This window comes from Heloderma suspectum, chromosome 13 (assembly GCF_057233095.1).
Source record: "Heloderma suspectum isolate Gila_16-S chromosome 13, 16-S_ref, whole genome shotgun sequence".
NCBI lineage: Eukaryota > Metazoa > Chordata > Lepidosauria > Squamata > Helodermatidae > Heloderma > Heloderma suspectum.
Window position 1 is genome coordinate 31092837 of NC_139470.1, and position 18930 is coordinate 31111766.

At 46.1% G+C, this 18930-nt stretch overlaps 1 protein-coding gene across 3 annotated transcripts in view; it reads right to left on the reverse strand.

Annotated features, from left to right (window-relative positions):
- Positions 1-818: 818 nt before the first annotated feature.
- SPPL3 (signal peptide peptidase like 3) overlaps positions 819-18930 on the reverse strand; it is a 70331-nt gene continuing 52219 nt past the window's right edge. For 2 of the 3 annotated variants that reach the window (XM_084819894.1, XM_084819895.1), the window contains exons 6-11: positions 18461-18573; positions 10525-10631; positions 9542-9705; positions 9081-9280; positions 8673-8782; positions 819-2328 (exon numbers count right to left, since the gene is read on the reverse strand). In XM_084819894.1, the coding sequence (XP_084676020.1) occupies positions 2257-2328; positions 8673-8782; positions 9081-9280; positions 9542-9705; positions 10525-10631; positions 18461-18573 (766 nt within the window). In that variant the 3' untranslated portion in view covers positions 819-2256. The remainder of the gene's footprint in view (positions 2329-8672; positions 8783-9080; positions 9281-9541; positions 9706-10524; positions 10632-18460; positions 18574-18930) is intronic. The other variant, XR_014785748.1, reaches the window with a different exon arrangement.

Here is an 18930-nt window from a genome sequence, read left to right on the forward strand (position 1 = left end):
AAATCTGTGCAGATGTTAGCAAAATCAGTTTAAACTGGCCAACCAGGCCTAAGCGAAAGTTCTTTAGCTAATAGTACACAGGTTTAACGCTCCATTATTATTGTTTTTTAACAAAAAGAAAAAATGTGACCAACATTTCAGCTTTTTCTTCTGAGGGGCTGTCTGATTAGGGCACGATCTGAGGGCACCTCGTGCAGTCACCTTGCTGAAGCTGGGCAAGTCTGGGTCTGGTCAGTGCCTGTCAGTGGGAAGGCAGCCTGGGAGCTCCATGTAATTGCCCTTCAGTTCCAGGATGGAAGAAAGGTGGGATAAAAGTGTACGAAATAAATAAATAAAATAGGTGGGTTTCCATAATGATTTAATATCTCCTTGTCCTGTATCGCTCCTCAAAGCAGCTTGTAATGCACAAAACATACGAGGAGCCCTGCTGAATCAGACAAAGGGGGCAATCTGGCATCCTCTCTCCCGAAGTGGAGAGCCAGGTGCTTCTGGGAAGCTGACAAGCAGGACAAGCAGGCAACAGCCCCACCCCACACCTCCCCAAAGCACTTGGGAAGTAGCAAGGAAGAAGGAGGAGGAGGAAATACGATATTTCAGGGAATGAGCAATCTGGCAGGACTGCAGGCCCACCACCAGATCCCAAAAAGCAAGGCTGAATTAAAGGCATCCCATTTCCGCCTCAGAATTCCGCAGGCACAAGCCTTTAAAGCACTTTGCAAAAAGGAAACTTTCACTTCAACAGAAATAGGAGATCATCCTAGGAACCTTTGAAACAGCTGATCTTTCAGAGTTAAAATAACATAACCAGGACAATGTGGTTATAAAAGTCCACATTTTAAGAGAATCCCAGGTACAAAGCAGTCATCACAAACTTTGACCAACCACAACAGCAGAGGATAGGATTTTCTCCTTCCCTCCCTCCCTTCCTCCTCCCCTCCATTCCTCCTCCCTCCCCCCCCTCTCTTTTAAATGTCATGGAATTGGGGGGGGGAATACAGCACACTAATAAAACAATGCAAATTTTTTTTACAAAAAATAGAAAATAGAAAAAATGTATTTACAAGTCATACATTACTATGATCAGAACACACAAAGACAACGGTTGCTATAATACATGCATTAGGTCAAGAAGGGAGCTACTAAAAACCTGCAATGTTTGTTGTAAAAACAAACCCACAAACAAAAAGGGGGCAGGAGATAAAGGGCTTCAGCTTTCTCCCTCCCCTAGGGTTTGCTACATTGATTGAAAATCAAATAATCCCCTAAAATCCAGGAGTACACGCAGTACAAAATACACTTTTTTTTAAACTGAAGCTTCACTCATGGAGCTGGGGGTGGGGTGGGGAGAAGAGACAGCAGCATATTTGCAGATCCATATACAAGAAAGCCATAGTAAACTGCTCTACATGCTAAAAATTACAGCAAGCCCCTGTCAGCTACAAAGCATGATCCTAGCAGGGTTCTCCTTTGCATATGCGCGCATATATATATATATATGTGTGTGTGTGTGTGTATATATATATATACACACACACACACACACACACACATATATGCATGCATGTGTGTGCGTGTATGTATGCATGTGTGTGTGTGCACGTGCACGCATGTGTGTATAAAAGACGTGCCCTTTTTCACTGCAACATGACATGTGGGTGAAAATGTAACTAGTTACAACAAAGTCTTTATATTGTGTACTGCAAGAAGTCACTCAATGTCTGTGGATTTAAGAAGTCACCTCACACCACAGAAAATATTTAATAAATTCAAAAGAAAAAAAGATTATAGCGACAGAAGAACTTCTGTCTCAAGTCCTCTCTGAAACTGGAGTCCAACAGAAAAACTGGTTCCAAAGTACTTGCGGGGCTTTCCAAGAAACTCCAAGTGCAGCGGCCATTTTTTCTTGTAGTGTTCCCAAGTTCAACGACTCTGCGCCATTTTCACGAGAAAGTCTGTCTCCTCCTCCCCACAGAAACATCCGATGATCTGGCACTAATCCGTAAACAGATGGAGGGGAAGGAAGAAGGGAAGGAAGGTGGCTGCCGATGCAAACTGTCTCCAGTTCCAACTAGGGAGGGAAGGGGAAAAGCCCCCCACACGGTCGCTCTTTCCTTCTTTTGATACAGCAAGTCCACTGGTGCAAGTTCCACAAACAGGTAATTCTCCCGAGTACCAGCCAAGCCTCGGGGACAGACAACCAAGCTGTGAGCCAAAAAAAGGACAGGTAGAAGTTCCGGTCACTTTCCATCTGTTCCATCATACCTCCAAGAAACGTGAGCTGCTGGACTTGGAGTGGAATGGTTCAGACCACATGCGACGCAGATCACCCTACGGAAAGATACAAAAAGGGGGTGAGTATGTGCATGGGAGGGAGGGCAGGAGAGAAAACTCAGTCACATCCTTTTTCCTGCTATGATCTTATCTTCACTAAGTCTGCGCTGGCTTTATGACATCTCCTTCAAGCCTACGTGGTCTTCTACTTTCTGCCTCCAAATAAACTTCATCCCTCATCTCCCACTTTTATGCCCATCCTCGCATCTGGAATAGCTCCGTCGCACCCCACCCATCAAAATCAAGCTCATCTGCTCACAGCCCACATCTTCTGGGAAACCGTGCTTGAACCATCAGAGCCACAGAATGAACTGAAACAAAGTGAAGCAGCTCCACTACTGAAGCTAAACATGGCAAAGGCCTAGAAGGGAGCTGGCAGAGATCCAGATAGAGCCCGCTCCGAGAACCTTGGATAATTTTTACATGGGACGCTAGCATAGCCGCTGCCAGGCCAGCACCTGCGGCACAGGAAGAAGGCTGCTGGCCCTGGCTAGGCCAGGCCCTGTCCACCACCAGCATGCAGTGCTTCCCTTCACTTGGCCCAGCTATAGTGGCCATTTGCAGTCAAAGGGGTGTGAGCCCAGGAAGACCAGGCCAAGGCAGAATGGACAGCAAGGGATAAGGCAGCACTAGCCCTTGATGCCTGCTACTCTGAGGCTACGCCTATGACAGTTCAGTCCTTGGACTTCTCAAGAGTCCTGTCTGGTCTGGTTCTATCAGATCAATTTCAGCTGCTGAGGCCTGAGGATGTAGACAAGGTTCTTGGAAAAGTACAGTCCACAACCTCTGTGCTTGTTATGAGTCCTTGCCCCTCGTGACTCCTAACGGAGAGAGGCAGGGAGGGCTGCCCAGCTGGGTTCACAACACAGGAAACGCCTCTGTGTAAGAGGGGTGGTCCCAGTTGCCTGTGAGGCTGTTTCTGAAAACATCTCCTTTGGACCCAGATTATAACCATCATCAGCTGGTTGCTAATATTCTCTGCTTCAGCGTGGTGCTTGTGGTAGGGGTTGCCATGTGACTCCAGACACATGTGGATGAGATGGAGTATTTGGATCCATTTCAGTTGGGCTTCAAGTGTGGATTTGGCACAGAAATGGCTTTGGTGGCCTAGATAATAACCTATGCCGGGAGAAGGATGGGGGAGTGTGACCTTGTTAACGCTTCTGGACCTCTCAGCAGATTCTGATGCCAGTAACTATAGTATCCTACTGGACAGGCTGTCTGGACTAGGGACTGGGGGTATGATATTACAGTGACTCCATCTCTCCTTGGATGGCTGATTCCAGAAGATGATGCTGGAAGACAACCGCCTTGCTATGTGGCATTCACAGGGTCCATTTTGCCAACCCTGATCTTTTACATCTACAGGAAATTGCCGAGTCAGATCATCTGGAGATTTGGAGTGAGGTGTCCTCAGTATATGGATAACATCCTGATTCACAAATGACGAATCAGTGCCTAGCCTCAGTAACGGACTGAACGAGGTCAACTGAAGCTTAATCCAGTCAAGATGGATGCTGTCGGTGGGTTGCCTATATAGGCCGGTGGAATTCACCCTGTTCTGGATGGGGCTGCACTCCCCTCGAAGACGCGGATTTGCGTTCTGATGGTGCTCCTAGAGCCTATTCTGTCGCGGGAGCCCCGTGTAGCCTCTCCGGCATGGGGTACCTTCCCCTAGCTTACAGCTGTGCACCAGTGACAACCCCCACTGAGCAGAGATGGCTGAGCCTCATTCACTCACGCTCTAGTAACCTCCAGGCTGGATTACTGCTATATCCTGGATGTGGTGCTTCCTTTGAATATGGTTTGGAAACAGCACTTAGTTCAAAATACAGCCAGAAGGCTGCTAACGGGAACCAAGAACTGGAAACACACCTCACCGCTGCCTAGACAGCTGCACCAGCTCCCAATCTGTTTCCAGGCTGAATCCAAAGTCCTGGTGCTTAACTTTAAAGCCCTTCACAGCTTGGAGCAGGGGACCTGACGGATTGCCTGTTTCCACCTGAGCCTGCCTATCCACCATGGTCCTCTTCGGAGGCCCCTCTCCAGATGTTCCCATCATGAGGTACAGCAGATGGAGACAGGGCCTTTTCAGTGGTGCCACCCAACTTGTGGAATACTCTTCTGACACCCATTCTGATGTTATTTTACTGGGCAGAGAACTTTAACTTTCCCAGGTCCTAATTATGAACATTAATCTCTGCTGAATGAATGGGCTTTATATAGTGATCCAATTCGCATGTAACAATAATACATGGGCTGTTTAGCTCAGTGGCCTCCAAACATTTTTGATCGTGCCCCCCATCAGTACATTTTTTTTAAGCACACACCCCAATATATGTATATTTATTTATAAATGATATACATATAGTACTGTAGTAATATATTATGTACATTATAAAACATACACAAAACAATAAAAATTAAAAAAGGATGCGATAAAGCTGAAATAAACAGTATTTTTAAAATGTTTTATTTTATTTATTAATACTCTCATTAAAATATTATTAATAATATTTTAGTGAGAGCAATGTGATTGAATCATCATTATTTTTGAAAATCTTGGGTTTAACACTTTGTGATATAATGATTTAAAGGTCTGGTTCTAAGTTCAGTTTATTTTGATACTTGGTTTTAATGGCTGCCATAGCTGAAAGAGACACCTCACAAAGATATGTTGATCCAAATGGAAGAAGTGCATCGCTGGCTCTGCTTACTAAATCATGATACTCATTTTTCAATGCTATCCACCAATTATGCAAACGTTTTTGTTGAAATTCAGCTAGTAAACTTCCATCTTCCCTGATGTCAATCAGTTGCTCTTGCAAACTAGCGGGAAAGTGTTGCATTTTTATGTTTTAAGAACTGGGTTCAAAACCCACTGAAACTCTTCATTTGGAAGATTTTTAAACAGGTTAGCAAATTCCTTTCCAGGTATTTTAAATGTGCAGATATGAGAGCTGTAATAGGTGACACACTTACGTTGTTTCAGCAACAAAATCACATACCGATGGAAACATTTCCAAGCATCCATTTTCAACATACTCTCTCCACAGCACAAGTTTCTTTCAAAAAGCAGTTACTTTCTCACTCATCATTAAAACGTCACCTTTACCGTGAAGGGACAGATTAAGGGAGCAAGGCTATGGCCACTTGATAGCGGCTAGATGGCCACAAGACCTGGGAAGCATTTTCTAGGAAGCGAGGACGGAGCCCGTGCTCCAAGATTGGTTCCCAGAAAACCAACTCCCCGCCCCTCTCCAACTGCTGCGCAGGAAGCGCAGCTTGTCCCCAGCTCCACGCTCATAAGAGCAGCCCGGAGTGAGGTGAAAGGGGGCATTCCTGGGGGGGGGGGGAGAGGGGCTGGCGGAAGTGCTGTTATGATGCTTCCTATGTGCCGTCTGGCCTCCCCCCACCCCCCCATTCTGAGGCGCCCTGGCTAGACAGCCAAAATTGGCCGTCTAGCCACAAAAGCAGGGTGGCCAGAGCACAGAGGAGAAGGTCCCCCCACACTCTGCCTGCCCTGCATTGGATAGTCAGTTGCCTCCAAATTCAGAGGCAGCCGACGATCTACACAGGATTGTGCCCTCAGTGTGCTTATTGTTTCATACGTATCTGCTAGGTAGCAGACTACTGGCAGCTGCTTGTCCTCACAGGAAAGGTCAGCAAATTTGGAGCAAACATGCTCTCCTTCAGCAGGACGGCCGCTGCTCCGGTGCCCCGGCCAAGCACGCAACTGCGCCTGCCGTGCAGGGCAGAGACTGGCGCAGTTGCTCTCGGTGGCCGCGGCAGAGGACTGGAGCCAAGAGAGGAAGGCCACGGAGCTTCCCTCTCAGCTCCCGCCCCGTCCCGCTGCCTCTGCCCCCATCACTGCACACCACGGCAGCTTGTCAAGGCAGCAGGAGGCTGCTCGATGATAGGGCAGCTCGTGCACCCCAGTGCGTCAGCTTGTGCACCACACTTTGGAGACCACTGGTTTAACCCATGGGTTGTTGGGGCCGCACAGGAGCGAGTGAATGCCTGCCGACTCCTCACCACTTCCGCTTTGTTTCCTGAGTACAAGGGAATGGCCCGTTCCTAGGTTGTTTGCTGTGACATCCAAACCAAGCACCCTGGGCTGTTGGGAGACAAACAACTCTGGGTTGTTTTCTAAACTGGAAAAAAGGTGGGAGGGGTGAGCCGTTGTGAGGCAGTGCACTCACTACTGCACGGCCCTGACTAACCATAGGTCAATTGTCATTTCATGCAAACAACGAGTGTTTAAAGTGCTCCTGTTGGATGTTTATCAGGACTGATTTTAGATACTTTTGATACCATCGACCATGATATCCCTTCTGGGCCAACTGATGGGGTTGGGATTAGGAGACATGGTGCTGCAGTGGTGCCAGTCCTTCCTGGATAGCCAAGCCCAGAAGGTTGTGTGTGCGCGCGCGCGCGTGCGTGTGTGTGTGTGTGGAGGGGGGTTCTATTCCACTCGATGGCCTTGGCCTTAGGGCTCTCTCTGCTCTGCACGCTCTTCCGTGGGACAGACATGTGGCGCCTTAGGTATCACAGGCCCAGTCCATGCTGGCTCAGGAAGGGGCTGTTAGGATCATGGCAGCCACGCTCTGAAGCTCCCTATTAGTACAAATTAGACAGGCACTGACTCTTCTGAGTTTTCGACACCTACTGAAAACATGCAGCATTCCCAGAAAGTTAATTCTTTAGTACACAGTAACAATAGACAGTATGTTATTGTGATCTTATACTGCATTGTTTTGTACATCACTTAGAAATCTCTTTTAATGTAAGTGATTCATAAATACCATTAAATAAATAGATAAAACAATAACTGAAGTCATTCAGAGGCCTGGACTTTGACATCACCACTATGCAGATGACATGCAGTTCTACCTCTCTTTTTCACCACTGAAAAGGCTCCGGCTGTGGGACTTCTGAACAGGTGTCTGGAGGTGGTATTGGGAAAGATGAGGGACCATATCCTGAAGCTTAATCCAGGCAAGATTTACCGTGGGCTGGGAAGTCAGCCGTTCTGGATGCAGATCCGAAACCTGTCCTGGACAGGATCGCACCCTCCTTGAAGCACCAGGTTTGTAGACTGGGGAAGGTGCAGGTGTCATCAGTGGCCAGGAAACCTTTGAACAGCTAAGGCTGGTGTGCCAGCTGCAGCCTGAACTGGAGCACTTGGCCCGGGCTTCAGTTATCCATGCACTAGTTACCTCCAAGCTGGAATACTACAATGTGCTTTACACTGGGCTGCCTTGGAAGATGGGTCAGCTACCTACATATTGGCGGGGGGGAGAAAGTTGTAACCAGTACACTGGTTTTGCACAAATTGCACTGGCTACCACTGGCCACCAAGTTTAGAATGCTGGTGGTAACCTTTAAATCCCTACATGGCTTGGGACCAGGTCATCTAAACAACCACCCATAGGATGCTGTCCATAGGAGCCACCGCCAAGAAGGCCCTGTTTCATGTGCCTGCAAAACTTAATCAGGAGCAGGACTTCTGAAGCTGACCGTCATGTACAGATAGCATCCTATGGGTGAAGTTGTTTGGATGACATGGTCCCAAGTGTGCCTTAAAACCATCTCTCTTCCACGGTGACTTCCTTTAATGTGTTTCAGGCTATGCAACTTGTTCTTCTTCTCTCTGCCCACCCAGCCCCATAAACTGAAATCCTATGGCTTTGTTCAGACCTGCGATGTATCACCTTTTTATCTATGTACCCTCTAGACTGTGCCCACCGCTTTGCGAGGGTGTGACCTAAAGGCGGGGCGGGGGGCCTCTCTCAGCCCAAGGGCCAAGTTCAATTTTAGAGAAGCTCTCAGGGGCCACATTCCAGCGGTGGGCGGGACCAAAACCACAAAAACCCCAACACATTTTAGTTTAAAGCTTACTGAGCTTTAGAAAATGCATTTCAACCTTTTCGAATGAGAAAAAAAACTGCGAAAGCCAGGAAGCCACCAAACTATCAGCGGGAGGTGAGGCCATCTGGGGAACCTGAGGACTGGACTGGGACCCCAGGATTGAGGTTCCCCACCCCTGCTATTAATACTTTCAGTAAGTAAAGTTATCTCATATGACTTTTTATTATATATTGTAATATTGTTGTAAGCCACCATGGAAAGATTTTTTGAAGAACGGGATATAAATACTTAAAATAAATCAATTTCTTGCCCTTGGGGGCTGCACTTCACAATCCAAAATGTGTGCCATAAAACTGATGCTGGGATACTTCATTCATACCCCAAGGCTGCTGACTGGGGCATTGCTTGGGGCCTGACCCCAAATGGCTGTGTCAGAAGCTTCCCACAGATTTAATTCCCATCAATCTTACCTTTAAATAGGCCATAGTGAGGAGTGGCAATAAGGTGAATGGTACCAAGTACAGCAGTGCCGGCTGGGCTGCCCGGTGAATGCGAGAAGCAACCGTTGCTGTTAAGAGCCCTACAAAACAAGGGCAGACAATACAAGGTGAATGCCTGCTGAAGTGGGATGGCGGGTTGCAAGGCTGTGTTAATCTTTAGAAAAAACTAGCTGGAGTTCATCAACACCTAAACAGACTGTTAAAAGTGCCTGGGGTTTTGGTTAAGTCCTGCTGGTGCTAAGCTTTTCATTCCCTCTTAAAAGACAGGCATATAGTCGGGAGATGCAGCAAACATTAAAGCTTCAGGGATGCACAGCAGGTAGAAGCAGACGTGCAGTGTGACTTTCATCCACCACTGGACACTTCCCTCCCCCTTACCTACAAAGTATCCAATGAGAGTGCAGTGAAAATAGGAGACTTTTTGCATGCGGCCAGAGATGTTCCCTGGTCCTGCCGCACCACAGGAATCACTGTTAGCTTGTTTCTTGTAGTTGTCGTAACGCAGGACGAAGCAGAGCAGGAGGCCTGGCATCACAATGTCTCCAATTCCCAGCATGGAGAAGTGGCTGCCTGTGGAACTGGAAAACAAGAGCCCGGTTGACACTGGATCTTGGCTCCACCCCAGCAGCCCTTTCAACACAGACAGCCTTTGAGCTGGCCAGTTAAGTGATGGAGCAGAAGCAGGCTTCCAAGCTGGCAAAAAGAGCAACCCCCTAATCGTGCCCCCAAAGGTTCTTGGTCCCTTTAAAAATGTCATTTCAATAGTAAGAATATTTCTCAAGATGAAAAAGTAAGGAAGCCTCCAGTGAAGGATATGGGGCAAAGAAACCTAATCCTACCTTGGGAATACAAGTTTGCCAGGCAGTGACAAGCGGGGGACATCACGACCTACATTTGGTCCAAGGTGAAGCTTCCGGGATAAAACATCTAGGGGGTTATCAGCAGGTTGTGTGGCCACTTTCACCATAACATTGCTATTGAAGATGTAGGCAGAAAAGAAGACCTGGAAAAAAGAGGAAGTGGGAAGGACATTTCAAAAGTTATTATTCTTCCTTGTCATCCAGCGTGGAATTCCGTGGCAGGTGCATGCTGGAAAACACAAGGGTCATGAAGGCCAGATAGACAAATAGCGGACATGCAGAACCAGTTTGCCATTTCTCTAGTTGCTTCTGTTTTGTCAGGCTGTGGCCACTGCAAGCTAGAGGGTTGGGCAAGAGGATTTTTCCAGAAGCTCCAACAGTTTCCTCCACCAATAGCTCAGAGAATCAGGAGCAGCCAATACCATCTGCCCACTGTGGCCTTCAAGACTCAAAGAAGAGTGCAAATGAAATGGCGGAAACCTTAGGATTAAAATGTTTTAGAATGTTTTAATTCCCCCCCTATTTTACTATGAAAACCGCTTCAAGAATTTTTTGGTTAGAAGTAGTTTATAAATATTCTAAACAAATAAAGAAATCTCTCTGGGTCCCTGGATGTTTCTAGTCAGACTGAGGTGTGCCCAGGGGCATATTCTGCTCCGCTTATGAAAAGTGGGGGATCTTCATAACCTGTTTCCCAAGCAGAAGTGAATTTGGGAAGGCCAGAGGGAATGATACAAAAGAAAAAATGATGCACATTAATTTCATGCAAGGAAAAGCCTTTTCAAAAGGCACAACTGACAGATGCAGGAACACTGAGGGCTGTGCCCACGGCTGCATTACACAGCACCCAGTGACAGTATTTCAAGATGCCAGGAGGTAATGAATATGGCAACCCCATCTCCAAGGTAAGAAGAATGCTTTGCATCTGGTAATAGGAATATGTAGAGAAACTAAAAACTCACCCAGAAGACATCATAAATTAATAGCCCTGACAGCAGCAGACAGGAAACCTTGAGGCTCGGCAACCGGACAAAGGCGATCATTGCAACACACAAGCCCATAGCCAGAGCTACAAAACAGAAATAAAACAAAACAGTTGGATCACTTTGCAAGACTGCAGTTATTGGTAAACAAACCTATAGTTGCAGACAGACAATTACTATACCTAGGACACATTATAGCAACAATACTTCTTCGAATTAAAAGTTGACAGCTAAGTTTAAAATAGGAGAAAGATGCCAGTGACCAGTCTGCCCGATCAAAATAAGCCACGGTGGCTAATGGGATGTTGTAGGGTGACTGGAGGGTTGTTTCCCCCTCCCACAAGCCATGCCGCCCGGGTTCAGATGACATGACAAGCCATGCCAGGGCAGTGACTATGGAAATTTTACCCAGCCTGTGCCACGATTTAAATAAGCCACCGTGACTTAAGTAATCACTTAAATAATCATGTGGCTTAAATAAACCACAGTGGCATTTATTTATTCATTCATTCATTCATTCCATTTCTATACCGCCCAATAGCCGAAGCTCTCTGGGCAGTTCACAAAAATTAAAACCAAAGAGCACAAAATAAAACAATCCAAAATATATAAAACATTAAAACCACAATAAACAATACAACCAGAATAAAACCAGAATAAAACCTAGCAGCAGTGCAGGGATTTAAAATTCAGATTTAAAACAGCAAAACTAAAAGTCTAAAGAGCTAAAATGCTAAAATGCCTGGGAAAATGAAAAGGTCTTCACCTGGCACCAGAAAGAATACAATGTAGGTAGGGATGTACGAAAGTCACTTACCTTTTCAAAGGGTGACATTCACGGTGGGGGGGAGGCGCTCCGTCCCTCCCCCCAAAATTATCTCCGGCCGGCTCCACCCCGTGGCGATTCTGCGGAGCCGCCGGCCAGGGCTGCCCGCAGCCAGACATCCGGCCGCTGGGCAGCCTGCACAGGGACGCAAGTGGTGGCTCCTGTAGCCGCCGCCATTTGCGTCCCTGTATTTTGCCGTGATAGGCTACGTAAATATTTATGTAGCCTATCACAGCAAAAAACAAAACAGCGAACGCAAATGGCGGCGGTTACGGCGGCCGCCATTTGCGTTCCCTTTTTTCTTTTGGCCGTGATAGCCTATGTAAATATTTACGTAGCCTATTACGGCAAAAGAGAGGGGCACAAATGGCGTAGCCGCCGCCATTTACACCCATCACTTTTGCCGTGATAGGCCACGTAAATACTTACGCAGCCTATCACGGCTTCCGCAGGGACGCAAATGGCATCCCTGCATTAGTAATACCTGTGTTAGCAATATTCATTACCCTGCATTAGTAATATTCATTACCCAAACTATAATCAAGAAGCGAATGGTGGCCGCGGCCACCATTCGCAAAGCAGTGCGAACAGCAGCAGGTAGGTGTCCTGTTTCGCACACCTTTCGCGGGACAGGGGAGCTTTGTTCTACCACGGATTTCGGGGGGCCGAATGCACTGGCATTCGGCCTCACCGAGACCCACGGTGGAATTCTCTGACATCCCTAAATGTAGGTGCCAGGTGAACCTCACAAGGGAGCTCATTCCACAGCTGGGGTGCCACAGCAGAAAAAACCCTCCTCCTAGTAGCCACCTGCCTCACTTCCTTTGGCAGAGGCTCATGGAGAAGGGCCTCTGAAGATGATCTTAAGGTCCAGGCAGGCACATATGGGGGGGGGGGCGTCCTTCAGATAACCTGGCCCCAAGCCGTTAAGGGCTTTGAATGTTAATACCAGCACTTTGAATGTTAATACCAGCACCCATCTCGGGCCCGGAGATGGACTGGCAGCCATTTTGATTCTGTGAACCAGCTCAGTGTCTAACACAGACACCTCAGTTATCACAATCTGCCTAAGTCTGGGTGTATTTGGCAACAAAACACCCACATTTCTGCAGCCAGGCTATCCAGTTTGGGGATCAGAATATGTTGTGCAAATTAACTCTATATGGATGCAATTAATGACGTTACTAGCTTAACATGCTTCTCTGAATAAAGGGATGGTTTCTCTTTGAGCCATAAGGGCTGGAAACATGTTCTTTCAATATCTGAAAGCTGACACTGTCAGGATAACAACTTTGAATAGCAGATAAAAGACTGCACTTGGCTCAACAAATCTGCAAATATACAGAATATACACAGTGCTAGAATATTCATTACCCAAAATTTACTGAGATGCTCTATATTGATAAGACTATAAAGTAATTTTACACTAGCTGGGGAAATTCAAGATGACAAACAATGTGAAAGTGTCTGCCAACTCTTTATAAACTGGGAGTGGTAAAAGTCATCAGGCATGGTGGTGGTGGTTTTTTTTTTGGGGGGGGGGTCCAAGTTTACTTCCCTTCTCCTGTTTCAGATGAAAAGAATCGGAAATAACAAAATGGAATGTTAAGCATCAATCTGGCATGGAGACCAAGTAGATTCACTTTAGATTCAGTTCCAAGCAGAAAAAATCTGCACATTCTAATCTATCCCTTTTGCCTACAGAGCAAGACTGAAATGTGGTTTTAATAGTGGAGTTAAATAAAATCAGAACCAGATTGATTAGTCTAACAAACGAAATTTACCGCATCTTTGCAGTCATTCCAACTAACATGCCAAGGACAGCTTCATGCTTTCACACTTGTGGGACACAGAGATGAATATCAGTATCAGAAAAAAAACATGCACAGAGACTGAATTGTGCACCAAGAAATCCCCCATCCCGAATTCCTCTCCACCTTCAGCTGTTTTCTCTCAGCTTCAGCCCTCCACCTACAATATGAAGACAGCAATACTGTCCACCTTTCCCATGCAGTTGACTACTGCATTGAGTTATAAGTGAGGCTGCCTTTGAAGACTATGTAGGAACTGCAAGAGATGCAAAATGCAGCCACAAAGGTCCTGATGACCACTTCTCCACGTGCCTCCACTGTCAGGGGTGAGACGGGTGGCAGTGGAGGAAAGGGCCTTTGCAGTGGTGGCACACCTATTGTGCAACTCTCTCCACCAGGGTCACTTGCCTGGTGCCTAGCTTAGGTGTTTAATTGTTTTAGCAGCAAACAGTCCATGTTCAATCTCCAGCATCTGCAGGAAAGGCTGGGGAAGATGCCAGTCTGATACCCTGGAGAGTCACACTCAATCAGTGAAGACAGTACTGAACTACATGGACCAAGAAGCTAATCCAGGAGAAGGCAGAATCCCACATCCTGAGCCCTGTTCTGCTGGCTGTTTACTTAGCTTTAATTTTGTATTCATTTAGCTGGTTTTATTATTTATCTGCATAAGCTGCTTTGAGATATTTTATTTTAAAAGCAAGCTATAAATAATGTCAATAAATACACTTCATTATTATTAACATTTGAATAGCAGCACAAGCATTTTTTTCTGCCATAGATGTGAAGATGAAAGAGGCTGTAGTTTTCTTATATGTGTATCTACAGCAGCAGACACATTCACAATTCAATTCATACATTGGAAAATACATGCTTTTTTTGACACAGAAATTCATCCACATACTCGACCAAAGCAGCACAAAGTGGAACTAAGTCAGACAGGAAACACCCCCCCACACACACATACACATACACCCTGGGATGTTGCTCCCATTTCCTCTGCAGAGTAGTTTTTATTCTACCTCCCTGCTCATTTTCAGCATGCTAGTGTTCCAACTGAGAAAAATGCCCACTTCCACGTTGCAAATGCCACTTTATGGGGCAGTTAGCGTTCACCAAAGAAGGCTCAGCTAGATTAACCTTGCTTAGCTTATGAGACCAGAAAGGCTCACACACATGATGGCATGAGTCACAGCTTAAGTAAAATAACGAGATTAGCAAAGTAAAATATTTTTGGACTGCTGGTGTATCCAGTACACTTCTGAAGCTCACATCACCTGATGCAGAAGCTCCACAGAAAAGGGTGCAGTCTCAGTCACTCTTCACACAAACCTCAGCCTCTTTTCCAAGGGGCAGAACAGCAAGAAGACAAGAAAATTCTGTCTTTTCGAGCATGTTAGTTCAGGTCTATGCTAATGTTAGCTCAAACCTGCTCATTTTGAGATGAGATTTGCAGTTTTACAAATAACTTATTCATTAGTGTTCTGAAGATGAATTCATTATTTCATAAAGCCGCACAGTTTTCCCTTGAGGCAGTCAATCATGCTGTTGTTTTAAACACCCATAAATCTTTTAATTAAGAACCAAGTATGTCAGGATCCTCTAAGACCAAGACAGGCTGCTTCAACGCTTGCAAAATTAATTTTTACCCCATTCTCGCTGATGACAGCACCATCCCCTTCTACTTCTCCAGTAATGTGTGTTTTGCCACTTGGCAAACAAAGCATTTAGCTGTTATCTATGCAACCAAGGTCATTTCCAAATGCCAACAGATTTCAACAGTGTCATGTGAGTTACTAGGAGAGCTCAAGCATAAAATGATTAAGGCTTTATAGGTCGAGTCCCACCCCCTGCTCAGAGCTTAACCATCTCCAACTGATGACTGTCCAGCCTTTTCTTGAAGAGCAAAGCCATCACCCCTCAAGGTAATTTGTTTCATTGTCAAAGTTCTGTTTCTCCTAACGCTCAACTGAAACCTTCCCTTTTGTAACTCAAGTCCATTAGATTTCGATAACAGGTGTTTGCGCTCTTCTACACGACAGCCCTTCAGGTATTTGAAGAGTGCTATCATGTCGCACCCCGGTCTTCTTTCCTCTAGGCTAAACACACCCAGTTCCTTTCCTCAAAGGATTTGTTTTCCACTCCGATGACCATCTTGGCTGCCCTCCTACTAAGTGTTCCGATTTGTCTACATCCTTCTTAAAGCACAGTGCCCAAAATGGGACACAATACTTCGGATGACAAGTAGTCACAAGACATTCATCTTTGATAATAAAATGGTCATGTCCTGCTTCCATGCAAATCCCTGGTGGACAATACATTTGGGTGTGGGGAGAAGAGACCTGTGCGAGCAGTGACATCACAGACACTTCAAGGTTGGAGGGAATGAACAAGCACCTATCTAAAAGGAGTCACCAGCTAAAGGCCCCAGGCCAAACCCAGTCCCTGAGGGTTACTGACTTGTCCCTACCTGACAACCCAGGGCAAGAGAGGAGTGTAGTATGAGTAGCATCTGTGGCAATGGCATATACTGGGCCACTTTAAGGTAGAAACCCCCAACATCACTGTCAAAGTGACTCTTCAGGAAATCCAGCTGCTGACTAGGGCCATAAGATAAACTCAAAACTCATGACATAGATGACTACATACAGCGGAAGCTTGATACACTGAATATGTAAATATTTAACAGAAATGGTATGTTGCTAGATATTTCTAATGAGACTACTCTCCCCTGATCAGACTGGGCAAGCATGATGATTGTCTAATGAAGGAAGAGCAGGCCAAGTGAACCTCATGTCATGGTAATTTCAGCCAGTTGTTAAGTTATTCTACCACCTGCTACGGCAGATTCGTAAGCCCTGTCTGCCCTACCCCCAGGGCAACTCAAGCAGAACACCACATTGAGGAAGAAATCCTCCTGCATTTAACTGGACTCATCTGGCAATTAATTATTACATTGATCATAAGAACGTAAGAACAGAAGAAGAGCCCTGCTGGATCAGAGCAAGGGTCCATCTAGTCCAGCATTCTGTTCACAGTGGCCAACCAGCTGCCCACAGGAAGCCCACAAGCAGGACACGAGTGCAACAGCACCCTCCCACCCATGTTCCCAGCAACTGGTGCACATAGGCACACTGCCTCTTTTCAAACTCTGGCTCAAATACCAATTCCACATGAGATAAAAACTGTTGTAGCACGATGCAGAGCTTTTACATCAGGGATGGGGACCTCGGGCTCGCAGACCAAATCCGGTCCTCCAGGGGTCCCAATCTGCTCTTCCAAGGTTCCCCAGATGGCCACATCCCCTTTCCCCTGACCATCAATCATCTGGTGATTTTCAAAATTTTGCATATTCTTCCCCATTCTAAAAAGGTTGAAATGCTTCTCCTAAGGCTGAGTTACTGGCAGCAAGAGCTTTAAGCTACAATAGGCTGGTGGTGTTGGTAGTTTGGCTCTGACCCTTTTGCCTTTGGCCCTGCCTGTTCTGCCCTTGGCCCCCCTCTCCCCTGGAATGCAGTCCCCAAGAGGTTCTCTGAAACAGAATTTGGCTCTGTGGTTGAAAGCAGTTGCCCGCCCATGCTTTACATCAATATCCCGGAGGTTGTGGAATGAACTTCTCCCTGAGGTGCATAACTCCCTCTCTCTGATTGCCTTCTGGAGAGGGTGCAAAACACATCTTTTTGGTTTGGCCTTCAGTTCATCTGGCAAGTTCGACTGTTCGGTGCTATATTTTTCTTTCTTTCTGCAGTTTCTGTTTGTTTTACTCTTTTATGCTTCCTTTAATGTGTAAAAAGATGGCTAACAAATTGTTTGAATGAATGAATGAATGAATGAATGAATGAATGAATGGTTTTTCCAATGACAGAGCTCAGGGCAATGTACATCGGGTTCTCAGGCAGCCTCCCATTCAGGCCTGACTAGACCCAGAGCTGCTGAACTTCAGCACACTGCTGCCTCAGATGCCTTCAAGCCCATGACCATGACCTAGTAGGGGGGTAAGAGGAAGGGGAGTTGAGAGGAAGGAAGATAAACAACCCATCTGCTGCTAATAAAATAGCAATATATATATATATATACACACACACACACACACACACACACACACAAACACACACACAAAATAGCAGTAATAGCAATAGCAAAACAGCAAAAGAATTTCCTCTCAGTGTTTGAAGTCTACACAACTGCTTATCCTTCCATGAGTGCACCGATCAGGTGGTCGTCATGCCTAAGAACTGACCAAGAGCTGGTCAGTTCTCAATAGAAAATACAATCTATTGAAAATAAATCTATTTCTCAATAGAAAATACAATCATGCTGCACCTCTCCCTACAGGTTGGCTGGTCTATGTGGGATACCATAAGTCAGATCAACCTTGTAAATAAGCTCACAAGAGTGACTAGCCTGCAAAAGATTACAAGAGGCTGCCTGAGGCTGACAGAGGAGGGACAAAGAGCTGCATTTCTATGGTGTGTGCAGAGATGGAGGCTTCCTTCCTGTAGCAGCCTATGTGATTTCTATGCTGGGTGGAGAGGAAGGACAGAGCACTCCGTCTTTCCTCTGCCAACTGCTCACTCGCCCACACAGAATTTTATCCACATGCCTGCATGGAATTCCTGGTCACCTATGGCTACCAGACTGAGTTGTATTTTTAATACAAAAGAGCACGGGGGGGCAGGGGGGAGGCCAACTTAAAGTAATCTGAGATTCAGCACACCTTATCCCAGCATTTCCAAACTTCTGAAAGCAGAGACTCACCGTTTTTCTGAATTAAAAGTGGAAGAGCGCTTCATTCTTACACCCTAGGAGAGATACTTTTAGCACGTGAGAGACAAACAGTGGCATACCAAGAGCCCTCCTCTGTTTGTTGGGTTTAGCCTGCCTCCCGACTGTCTCTGTCCTGAACTGTGACTGAGGAAACAAAACAAGCAGCCCTGGCTGAGGGTGGGTCATTCTGCCGCTTGACTGCGTTTGCAGCAATGGAAAGATCCCATTATACCCAATGCTCAGACAGGGGAGAATTACAGTCAGAAGACAGGAGACAAAAGCAGTGAATCAAGCAGAGACACAGCAGGCAGCTTCCTCTCTGGACAGGGCCTTTGGGTTCACAGGATCCTTCAATTAAGTAATCCATTTCTCTTGCCACAGTTTGGAAATTATTGCTTTAGACAACACACAGGAAGCATAGAGTCCATTTTGAGTAAAGATTTCAGGAAGAGCTTACACTAACTGTTTTCACCCCACCACTAGTAACCCAATTCACATATGCAACACTTACCATCCATGAGGAGCCAATGCCCCGTTAAGACCCAGATAAGGACGAGCATGACAGAGAGAGAGAAGGAGAGCAGCTCAGCAGCAGTGAAACGTCCACAGCAGCCAAAAGAAATCCTGGAAAACATCACCACACATTTAAGGCTAAACGGGGAGATTTGCCAAAGTGACAACGCTTTTGTTACAGGAAAGGTACCGAAAGCAACAAATCAAGACTCTCCTCAAATCGTACTGAACCTAAAATTAGATGAAAGTTTTCTATCAGATGCTCTGTCCTTGGACCTTCTGCTGAGGGTTAGGAAGCTGTGTGCCAGCTGGGGAATACAGCATGGCCTTCTGCCCATGAAGACCATTTATTTCAGAAGACAGCATTACCCCCAAGCTGTCATACCAGCTGGGCTTTTCCCCCCATGTCCCCCGCAATATTTGAAAGCCAGTGCTAACGAGCTGGGTACAACTGTACTAGTTCTTCCC